Source organism: Oncorhynchus clarkii, chromosome 17 (assembly GCF_045791955.1).
Source record: "Oncorhynchus clarkii lewisi isolate Uvic-CL-2024 chromosome 17, UVic_Ocla_1.0, whole genome shotgun sequence".
In the NCBI taxonomy this organism is placed as follows: Eukaryota; Metazoa; Chordata; class Actinopteri; order Salmoniformes; family Salmonidae; genus Oncorhynchus; species Oncorhynchus clarkii.
In genome coordinates, this window is record NC_092163.1 from 55,191,241 (window position 1) to 55,202,476 (window position 11,236).

General features: G+C 61.1%; 1 protein-coding gene across 1 annotated transcript; it reads right to left on the reverse strand.

Moving 5' to 3' along the window:
• Nucleotides 1-204: 204 nt before the first annotated feature.
• LOC139369464 (proline-rich protein 36-like) lies at nt 205-10,425 on the reverse strand. Its single transcript, XM_071108724.1, has 11 exons — nt 10,403-10,425; nt 8,710-9,390; nt 7,715-8,270; nt 7,332-7,604; nt 6,172-7,264; nt 5,659-6,126; nt 4,773-5,547; nt 3,419-4,388; nt 2,500-2,903; nt 1,146-2,115; nt 205-477 (listed from the first exon to the last, which is right to left on the reverse strand). Exons 1-11 carry the CDS (start codon nt 10,423-10,425, stop codon nt 205-207), a joined length of 6,486 nt encoding a protein of 2,161 aa, XP_070964825.1.
• Nucleotides 10,426-11,236: the final 811 nt, after the last annotated feature.

Consider the following 11,236-nt stretch of genomic DNA (forward strand, 5'->3'; position numbering starts at 1 on the left):
GTGGAGACTGAGGGAGACTGGGTGGAGACTGGGTGGGTCCTGGGTAGAGACTGGGTGGGTCCTGGGTGGGTCCTGGGTGGAGACTGGGTGGAGACTGGGTGGAGACTGGGTGGAGACTGGGTGGGTCCTGGGTGGAGACTGGGTGGGTCCTGGGTGGGTCCTGGGTGGAGACTGGGTGTGTCCTGGGTGGAGACTGGGTGGAGACTAGGTGGGTCCTGGGTGGGTCCTGGGTGGAGACTGGGTGGAGACTGGGTGGGTCCTGGGTGGGTCCTTGGTGGAGACTGTGTGGAGACTGGGTGGAGACTGGGTGGGTCCTGGGTGGAGACTGAGGGAGACTGGGTGGAGACTGGATGGGTCCTGGGTAGAGACTGGAGGGGTCCTGGGAGGAAACTGGGTGAAGACTGGGTGGAGACTCGTGGGTCCTGGGTGGAGACTGGGTGGAGACTGGGTGGGTCCTGGATGGAGACTGGGTGGGTCCTGGGTGGAGACTGGGTTGAGACTGGGTGGAGACTGGGTGGGTCCTGGGTGGGTCCTGGGTGTGTCCTGGGTGGAGACTGGGTGGAGACTAGGTGGGTCCTGGGTGGGTCCTGGGTGGAGACTGAGGGAGACTGGGTGGAGACTGGGTGGGTCCTGGGTAGAGACTGGGTGGGTCCTGGGTGGGTCCTGGGTGGAGACTGAGGGAGACTGGGTGGAGACTGGGTGGGTCCTGGGTAGAGACTGGGTGGGTCCTGGGTGGGTCCTGGGTGGAGACTGGGTGGAGACTGGGTGGAGACTGGGTGGAGACTGGGTGGGTCCTGGGTGGGTCCTGGGTGGAGACTGGGTGGGTCCTGGGTGGAGACTGGGTGGGTCCTGGGTGGGTCCTGGGTGTGTCCTGGGTGGAGACTGGGTGGAGACTAGGTGGGTCCTGGGTGGGTCCTGGGTGGGTCCTTGGTGGAGACTGTGTGGAGACTGGGTGGAGACTGGGTGGGTCCTGGGTGGAGACTGAGGGAGACTGGGTGGGTCCTGGGTAGAGACTGGGTGGGTCCTGGGTGGGTCCTGGGTGGAGACTGGGTGGAGACTGAGTGGAGACTGGGTGGAGACTGGGTGGGTCCTGGGTGGAGACTGGGTGGGTCCTGGGTGGAGACTGAGGGAGACTGGGTGGAGACTGGGTGGAGACTGGGTGGGTCCTGGGTGGAGGCTGGGTAGGTCCTGGGTGGGTCCTGGGTGGAGACTGGAGGGGTCCTGGGAGGAAACTGGGTGAAGACTGGGTGGAGACTCGTGGGTCCTGGGTGGAGACTGGGTTGAGACTGGGTGGAGACTGGGTGGGTCCTGGGTGGGTCCTGGGTGGAGACTGGGTGGAGACTGGGTGGAGACTGGGTGGGTCCTGGGTGGAGACTGGGTGGGTCCTGGGTGGAGACTGAGGGAGACTGGGTAGAGACTGGGTGGCTCCTGGGTGGAGGCTGAGGGAGACTGGGTGGAGACTGGGTGGAGACTGGGTGGGTCCTGGGTGGAGGCTGGGTAGGTCCTGGGTGGGTCCTGGGTGGAGACTGGAGGGGTCCTGGGAGGAAACTGGGTGAAGACTGGGTGGAGACTCGTGGGTCCTGGGTGGAGACTGGGTTGAGACTGGGTGGAGACTGGGTGGGTCCTGGGTGGGTCCTGGGTGGAGACTGGGTGGAGACTGGGTGGAGACTGGGTGGGTCCTGGGTGGAGACTGGGTGGGTCCTGGGTGGAGACTGAGGGAGACTGGGTAGAGACTGGGTGGCTCCTGGGTGGAGGCTGGGTAGGTCTTGGGTGGGACTGGGTGGGTCCTGCGTGGAGACTGGGTGGGTCCTGGGAGGAAACTGGGTGAAGACCGGGTGGAGACTCGGTGGGTCCTGGGTGGAGACTGGATGGAGACTTAGTGGGTCCTGGGTGGAGGCTGGGTAGGTCCTGGGTGGGACTGGGTGGTTCCTGTGTGGAGACTGGAGGGGTCCTGGGAGGAAACTGGGTGAAGACTGGGTGGAGACTCGGTGGGTCCTGGGTGGAGACAGGGTGGGTCCTGGGTGGAGGCTGGGTTTGTCCTGGGTGGGTCCTGGGTGGAGACTGGAGGGGTCCTGGTAGGAAACTGGGTGAAGACTGGGTGGAGACTCGTGGGTCCTGGGTGGAGACTGGGTGGAGACTGAGTGGAGACTGGGTGGGTCTTGGATGGAGACTGGGTGGAGACTGGGTGGTTCCTGGGTGGAGACTGGATGGGTCCTGGGTGGAGACTGGGTTGAGACTGGGTGGAGACTGGGTGGGTCCTGGGTGGAGACTGGGTGGAGACTTGGTGGGTCCTGGGTGGAAACTGAGGGAGACTGGGTGGAGACTGGGTGGGTCCTGGGTAGAGTCTGGGTAGAGACTGGGTAGGTCCTGGGTGGAGGCTGGGTGGGTCCTGGGTGGGACTGTGTGGGTCCTGGGTGGAGACTGGGTGGGTCCTGGGAGGAAACTGGGTGGAGACTGGGTGGAGACTCGGTGGGTCCTGGGTGGAGACTGGGTGGAGACTGGATGGGTCCTGGGTGGGTCCTGGGTGGGTCCTGGGTGGAGACTGAGTGGGTCCTGGGAGGAAACTGGGTGAAGACTGGGTGGAGACTCGGTGGGTCCTGGGTGGAGACTGGGTGGAGACTTAGTGGGTCCTGGGTGGAGGCTGGGTAGGTCCTGGGTGGGACTGGTTGGGTCCTGGGTGGAGACTGGAGGGGTCCTGGGAGGAAACTGGGTGAAGACTGGGTGGAGACTCGGTGGGTCCTGGGTGGAGACTGGGTGGGTCCTGGGTGGAGGCTGGGTAGGTCCTGGGTGGGTCCTGGGTGGAGACTGGAGGGGTCCTGGGAGGAAACTGGGTGAAGACTGGGTGGAGACTCGTGGGTCCTGGGTGGAGACTGTGTGGAGACTGGGTGAAGACTGGGTGGGTCCTGGGTGGAGACTGAGGGAGACTGGGTGGAGACTGGGTGGGTCCTGGGTAGAGACTGGGTGGGTCCTGGGTGGGTCCTGGGTGGAGACTGGGTGGAGACTGGGTGGAGACTGGGTGGAGACTGGGTGGGTCCTGGGTGGGTCCTGGGTGGAGACTGGGTGGGTCCTGGGTGGAGACTGGGTGGGTCCTGGGTGGGTCCTGGGTGTGTCCTGGGTGGAGACTGGGTGGAGACTAGGTGGGTCCTGGGTGGGTCCTGGGTGGAGACTGGGTGGAGACTGGGTGGGTCCTGGGTGGGTCCTTGGTGGAGACTGTGTGGAGACTGGGTGGAGACTGGGTGGGTCCTGGGTGGAGACTGAGGGCGACTGGGTGGGTCCTGGGTAGAGACTGGGTGGGTCCTGGGTGGGTCCTGGGTGGAGACTGGGTGGAGACTGAGTGGAGACTGGGTGGAGACTGGGTGGGTCCTGGGTGGAGACTGGGTGGGTCCTGGGTGGAGACTGAGGGAGACTGGGTGGAGACTGGGTGGAGACTGGGTGGGTCCTGGGTGGAGGCTGGGTAGGTCCTGGGTGGGTCCTGGGTGGAGACTGGAGGGGTCCTGGGAGGAAACTGGGTGAAGACTGGGTGGAGACTCGTGGGTCCTGGGTGGAGACTGGGTTGAGACTGGGTGGAGACTGGGTGGGTCCTGGGTGGGTCCTGGGTGGAGACTGGGTGGAGACTGGGTGGAGACTGGGTGGGTCCTGGGTGGAGACTGGGTGGGTCCTGGGTGGAGACTGAGGGAGACTGGGTAGAGACTGGGTGGCTCCTGGGTGGAGGCTGAGGGAGACTGGGTGGAGACTGGGTGGAGACTGGGTGGGTCCTGGGTGGAGGCTGGGTAGGTCCTGGGTGGGTCCTGGGTGGAGACTGGAGGGGTCCTGGGAGGAAACTGGGTGAAGACTGGGTGGAGACTCGTGGGTCCTGGGTGGAGACTGGGTTGAGACTGGGTGGAGACTGGGTGGGTCCTGGGTGGGTCCTGGGTGGAGACTGGGTGGAGACTGGGTGGAGACTGGGTGGGTCCTGGGTGGAGACTGGGTGGGTCCTGGGTGGAGACTGAGGGAGACTGGGTAGAGACTGGGTGGCTCCTGGGTGGAGGCTGGGTAGGTCTTGGGTGGGACTGGGTGGGTCCTGCGTGGAGACTGGGTGGGTCCTGGGAGGAAACTGGGTGAAGACCGGGTGGAGACTCGGTGGGTCCTGGGTGGAGACTGGATGGAGACTTAGTGGGTCCTGGGTGGAGGCTGGGTAGGTCCTGGGTGGGACTGGGTGGTTCCTGTGTGGAGACTGGAGGGGTCCTGGGAGGAAACTGGGTGAAGACTGGGTGGAGACTCGGTGGGTCCTGGGTGGAGACAGGGTGGGTCCTGGGTGGAGGCTGGGTTTGTCCTGGGTGGGTCCTGGGTGGAGACTGGAGGGGTCCTGGTAGGAAACTGGGTGAAGACTGGGTGGAGACTCGTGGGTCCTGGGTGGAGACTGGGTGGAGACTGAGTGGAGACTGGGTGGGTCTTGGATGGAGACTGGGTGGAGACTGGGTGGTTCCTGGGTGGAGACTGGATGGGTCCTGGGTGGAGACTGGGTTGAGACTGGGTGGAGACTGGGTGGGTCCTGGGTGGAGACTGGGTGGAGACTTGGTGGGTCCTGGGTGGAAACTGAGGGAGACTGGGTGGAGACTGGGTGGGTCCTGGGTAGAGTCTGGGTAGAGACTGGGTAGGTCCTGGGTGGAGGCTGGGTGGGTCCTGGGTGGGACTGTGTGGGTCCTGGGTGGAGACTGGGTGGGTCCTGGGAGGAAACTGGGTGGAGACTGGGTGGAGACTCGGTGGGTCCTGGGTGGAGACTGGGTGGAGACTGGATGGGTCCTGGGTGGGTCCTGGGTGGGTCCTGGGTGGAGACTGAGTGGGTCCTGGGAGGAAACTGGGTGAAGACTGGGTGGAGACTCGGTGGGTCCTGGGTGGAGACTGGGTGGAGACTTAGTGGGTCCTGGGTGGAGGCTGGGTAGGTCCTGGGTGGGACTGGTTGGGTCCTGGGTGGAGACTGGAGGGGTCCTGGGAGGAAACTGGGTGAAGACTGGGTGGAGACTCGGTGGGTCCTGGGTGGAGACTGGGTGGGTCCTGGGTGGAGGCTGGGTAGGTCCTGGGTGGGTCCTGGGTGGAGACTGGAGGGGTCCTGGGAGGAAACTGGGTGAAGACTGGGTGGAGACTCGTGGGTCCTGGGTGGAGACTGGGTGGAGACTGGGTGGTTCCTGGGTGGAGACTGGATGGGTCCTGGGTGGAGACTGGGTTGAGACTGGGTGGAGACTGGGTGGGTCCTGGGTGGAGACTGGATGGAGACTTGGTGGGTCCTGGGTGGAAACTGAGGGAGACTGGGTGGAGACTGGGTGGGTCCTGGGTAGAGTCTGGGTAGAGACTGGGTGGAGACTGGGTTGAGACTGGGTGGAGACTGGGTGGGTCCTGGGTGGAGACTGGGTGGAGACTTGGTGGGTCCTGGGTGGAAACTGAGGGAGACTGGGTGGAGACTGGGTGGGTCCTGGGTAGAGTCTGGGTAGAGACTGGGTAGGTCCTGGGTGGAGGCTGGGTGGGTCCTGGGTGGGACTGTGTGGGTCCTGGGTGGAGACTGGGTGGGTCCTGGGAGGAAACTGGGTGGAGACTGGGTGGAGACTCGGTGGGTCCTGGGTGGAGACTGGGTGGAGACTGGGTGGAGGCTGGGTAGGTCCTGGGTGGGTCCTGGGTGGAGACTGGAGGGGTCCTGGGAGGAAACTGGGTGAAGACTGGGTGGAGACTCGTGGGTCCTGGGTGGAGACTGGGTGGAGACTGGGTGGTTCCTGGGTGGAGACTGGATGGGTCCTGGGTGGAGACTGGGTTGAGACTGGGTGGAGACTGGGTGGGTCCTGGGTGGAGACTGGATGGAGACTTGGTGGGTCCTGGGTGGAAACTGAGGGAGACTGGGTGGAGACTGGGTGGGTCCTGGGTAGAGTCTGGGTAGAGACTGGGTGGAGACTGGGTTGAGACTGGGTGGAGACTGGGTGGAGACTGGGTGGAGACTTGGTGGGTCCTGGGTGGAAACTGAGGGAGACTGGGTGGAGACTGGGTGGGTCCTGGGTAGAGTCTGGGTAGAGACTGGGTAGGTCCTGGGTGGAGGCTGGGTGGGTCCTGGGTGGGACTGTGTGGGTCCTGGGTGGAGACTGGGTGGGTCCTGGGAGGAAACTGGGTGGAGACTGGGTGGAGATTCGGTGGGTCCTGGGTGGAGACTGGGTGGAGACTGGATGGGTCCTGGGTGGGTCCTGGGTGGGTCCTGGGTGGAGACTGAGTGGGTCCTGGGAGGAAACTGGGTGAAGACTGGGTGGAGACTCGGTGGGTCCTGGGTGGAGACTGGGTGGAGACTTAGTGGGTCCTGGGTGGAGGCTGGGTAGGTCCTGGGTGGGACTGGTTGGGTCCTGGGTGGAGACTGGAGGGGTCCTGGGAGGAAACTGGGTGAATACTGGGTGGAGACTCGGTGGGTCCTGGGTGGAGACTGGGTGGGTCCTGGGTGGAGGCTGGGTAGGTCCTGGGTGGGTCCTGGGTGGAGACTGGAGGGGTCCTGGGAGGAAACTGGGTGAAGACTGGGTGGAGACTCGTGGGTCCTGGGTGGAGACTGGGTGGAGACTGGGTGGTTCCTGGGTGGAGACTGGATGGGTCCTGGGTGGAGACTGGGTTGAGACTGGGTGGAGACTGGGTGGGTCCTGGGTGGAGACTGGATGGAGACTTGGTGGGTCCTGGGTGGAAACTGAGGGAGACTGGGTGGAGACTGGGTGGGTCCTGGGTAGAGTCTGGGTAGAGACTGGGTAGGTCCTGGGTGGAGGCTGGGTGGGTCCTGGATGGAGACTGGGTGGAGACTGGGTGGTTCCTGGGTGGAGACTGGATGGGTCCTGGGTGGAGACTGGGTTGAGACTGGGTAGGTCCTGGGTGGGTCCTGGGTGGAGACTGGGTGGAGACTGGGTAGAGACTGGGTGGAGACTGGGTGGGTCCTGGGTGGAGACTGGGTGGGTCCTGGGTGGAGACTGAGGGAGACTGGGTGGAGACTGGGTGGCTCCTGGGTGGAGGCTGGGTAGGTCTTGGGTGGGACTGGGTGGGTCCTGGGTGGAGACTGGGTGGGTCCTGGGAGGAAACTGGATGAAGACTTGGTGGAGACTCGGTGGGTCCTAGGTGGAGACTGGGTGGGTCCTGGGTGGAGGCTGGGTAGGTCCTGGGTGGGTCGTGGGTGGAGACTGGAGGGGTCCTGGGAGGAAACTGGGTGAAGACTGGGTGGAGACTCGTGGGTCCTGGGTGGAGACTGGGTGGAGACTGGGTGGAGACTGGGTGGGTCCTGGATGGAGACTGGGTGGAGACTGGGTGGTTCCTGGGTGGAGACTGGATGGATCCTGGGTGGAGACTGGGTTGAGACTGGGTGGAGACTGGGTGGGTCCTGGGTGGAGACTGGGTGGAGACTTGGTGGGTCCTGGGTGGAAACTGAGGGAGACTGGGTGGAGACTGGGTGGGTCCTGGGTAGAGTCTGGGTAGAGACTGCGTAGGTCCTGGGTGGAGGCTGGGTGGGTCCTGGATGGAGACTGGGTGGAGACTGGGTGGTTCCTGGGTGGAGACTCGGTGGGTCCTGGGTGGAGACTGGGTTGAGACTGGGTGGAGACTGGGTGGGTCCTGGGTGGGTCCTGGGTGGAGACTGGGTGGAGACTGGGTAGAGACTGGGTGGAGACTGGGTGGGTCCTGGGTGGAGACTGGGTGGGTCCTGGGTGGAGACTGAGGGAGACTGGGTGGAGACTGGGTGGCTCCTGGGTGGAGGCTGGGTAGGTCTTGGGTGGGACTGGGTGGGTCCTGGGTGGAGACTGGGTGGGTCCTGGGAGGAAACTGGATGAAGACTGGGTGGAGACTCGGTGGGTCCTAGGTGGAGACTGGGTGGGTCCTGGGTGGAGGCTGGGTAGGTCCTGGGTGGGTCCTGGGTGGAGACTGGAGGGGTCCTGGGAGGAAACTGGGTGAAGACTGGGTGGAGACTGGGTAGAGACTGGGTGGAGACTGGGTGGGTCCTGGGTGGAGACTGGGTGGGTCCTGGGTGGAGACTGAGGGAGACTGGGTGGAGACTGGGTGGCTCCTGGGTGGAGGCTGGGTAGGTCTTGGGCGGGACTGGGTGGGTCCTGGGTGGAGACTGGGTGGGTCCTGGGAGGAAACTGGATGAAGACTGGGTGGAGACTCGGTGGGTCCTAGGTGGAGACTGGGTGGGTCCTGGGTGGAGGCTGGGTAGGTCCTGGGTGGGTCCTGGGTGGAGACTGGAGGGGACCTGGGAGGAAACTGGGTGAAGACTGGGTGGAGACTCGTGGGTCCTGGGTGGAGACTGGGTGGAGACTGGGTGGAGACTGGGTGGGTCCTGGATGGAGACTGGGTGGAGACTGGGTGGTTCCTGGGTGGAGACTGGATGGGTCCTGGGTGGAGACTGGGTTGAGACTGGGTGGAGACTGGGTGGGTCCTGGGTGGAGACTGGGTGGAGACTTGGTGGGTCCTGGGTGGAAACTGAGGGAGACTGGGTGGAGACTGGGTGGGTCCTGGGTAGAGTCTGGGTAGAGACTGGGTAGGTCCTGGGTGGAGGCTGGGTGGGTCCTGGGTGGGACTGTGTGGGTCCTGGGTGGAGACTGGGTGGGTCCTGGGAGGAAACTGGGTGGAGACTGGGTGGAGACTCGGTGGGTCCTGGGTGGAGACTGGGTGGAGACTGGATGGGTCCTGGGTGGGTCCTGGGTGGAGACTGGGTGGAGACTGGGTGGAGACCTGTTGGAGACTGGATGGGTCATGGGTGGAGACTGGGTGGAGACTGGATGGGTCCTGGTTGGGTCCTGGGTGGAGACTGGGTGGAGACTGGGTGGAGACTTGGTGGGTCCAGGGTGGAGGCTGGGTGGAGACTGGGTAAGTCCTGGGTGGAGAAAGGATGGGTACGGGGTGGGTCCTGGGTGGAGACTGTCTTTGTCCTGGGTTTGTCCTGGGTGGGTCCTGGGTGGAGACTGGGTGGAGACTGGGTGGGTCCTGGGTGGAGACTGGGTGGAGACTGGGTGGGTCCTGCGTGGATACTGGGTGGGTCCTGGGTGGGTCCTGGGTGGGCCCTGGGTGGAGCCTGGGTGGCGACTGGGTGGTTCCTGGGCGGAGACTGGGTGGGTCTTGGGTGGAGACTGGGTGGAGACTGGCTGGAGACCGGGTGGGTCCTGGGTGGAGACTGGGTGGGTCCTGGGTGGAGACTGGGTGGCTCCTGAGTGGAGACTGGGTGGGTCCTGGGTGGGGACTGGGTGAGTCCTGGGTGGGGACTGGGTGAGTCCTGGGTGGAGACTGGGTGAGTCCTGGGTGGAGACTGGGTGGGTCCTGGGTCTAGACTGGGTGTAGACTGAGTGGGTCCTGGGTGTGTCCTGGGTGGAGACTGGGTGGAGACTGGGTAGGTCTTGGGTGGAGACTGGGTGGGTCCTGGGTGGAGACTGGGTGGAGACTGGGTGGGTCCTGGGTGTGTCCTGGGTGGAGACTGTGGGTCCTGGGTGGAGACTGGGTGGAGACTGAGTGGGTCCTGGGTGGAGACTGGGTGGAGACTGGGTGGAGAATGGGTGGGGCTTATAACTTCCATAGAACTCAGAGATAACCTATAGGCCAATGCAGCAGTAGGCCTATAACTTCCATAGAACTCAGAGATAACCTATAGGCCAATGCAGCAGTAGGCCTATAACTTCCACAGAACTCAGAGATAACCTATAGGCCAATGCAGCAGTAGGTCTATAACTTCCATAGAACTCAGAGATAACCTATAGGCCAATGCAGCAGTAGGCCTATAACTTCCATAGAACTCAGAGATAACCTATAGGCCAATGCAGCAGTAGGCCTATAACTTCCACAGAACTCAGAGATAACCTATAGGCCAATGCAGCAGTAGGCCTATAACTTCCATAGAACTCAGAGATAACCTATAGGCCAATGCAGCAGTAGGCCTATAACTTCCATAGAACTCAGAGATAACCTATAGGCCAATGCAGCAGTAGGCCTATAACTTCCATAGAACTCAGAGATAACCTATAGGCCAATGCAGCAGTAGGCCTATAACTTCCATAGAACTCAGAGATAACCTATAGGCCAATGCAGCAGTAGGCCTATAACTTCCATCATGAACTAAGTGAAATACATATGTCTAAAGCCGACAAATAAAAACAGTAGAAAATATCCGGACAAAAATTATGGTTCTTTTAACCACATTTAACTCTCTTCTCCACCTGTCTTGACTTGAGCTATTGCTAGTGAGAAATGAAGGCTATTCCATGTGGGAAATTGCCAAGAAACTGAAGATCTCGTGCAAGGCTGTGTACTACTCCATTCACAGAACAGCACAAACTGTCTCTAACCAGAATAGAAAGATGAGTGTGAGGCCCCGGTGCACAACTGAGCAAGAGGACAAGTACATTAGAGTGTCTAGTTTGAGAAACAGATGACTCACAAGTCGTCCTCGGATAGCTTCATTAAATAGTACCCGCAAAACACCAGTCTCAGCGTCAACAGTGAAGAGGCAACTCCAGGATGCTGGCCTTCTAGGCAGTGTTGCAAAGAAAATGCCACATCTCAGACTGGCCAATAAAAATAAAATATTAAGATGGGCCAAAGAACACAGACACTGGACAGAGGAACTCCTAGAAGGCCAGCTTCCCAGAGTAGATATTCCATTAACAATCTGCCGTTACCAGCTACAATAGTCATTTACAACATTAATAAAGTCTACCCTGTATTTCCTATCATAATCTTATGTTATTTTAAATGGACAAACAAAATTGCTTGTCTTTAAAAACAAGGCCATTTCTAAGTGACCCCAAACTTTTGAATGGTAGTGTATTTTAGACGCTTTTCACTGATAGCCGCAACTCAATCAGCGAGACCTACTCCCACTATCCAAACTGCAGGCTTCCCAAACACACTTGTGATCTGAAACAATCCACAGCAAAAACATTTTAATGAGCTAATGATCCTCTGTGGCCCAGTGATGCTCCCTGGTGAAGTATTTATAATGGTTTGATTTAGACGGGTAATTATATAATTTTGGCAAAACATCAATATACTTTAGGGCAACCCAGCATCCTAACAATGCACTGTGCACCTGCCAACTTTCCTTTCCAATACGCAAGAGGCTGAAACAAGAGATCTGCACATAATGACGAGATGCTCATGTCTCCGCCCTAACAATGGGAGTCGTTGTCCCAAAGGCAGGAAGGCAGGTGACAAGCTTAAGTCTGCATATTATTCCCATAGACACACATTGGGCTCATACTGGACCAGTGGC

What these genes read in the sequence shown, in the direction of transcription:
- LOC139369464 (XM_071108724.1), bottom strand. Translation starts at nt 10,425, where the DNA reads ATGAAGCTATCCGAGGACGACTT. An exon ending in TTCCTCCCAGGACCCCTCCA is followed by an intron (nt 5,548 to 5,658) that starts GTCTCCACCCAG and finishes GTTTCCTCCCAG; the next exon opens with GACCCACCCAGTCTCCACCC. An exon ending in ACCCACCCAGGACCCATCCA is followed by an intron (nt 4,389 to 4,772) that starts GTCTCCACCCAG and finishes GTCTCCACCCAG; the next exon opens with GACCCACGAGTCTCCACCCA.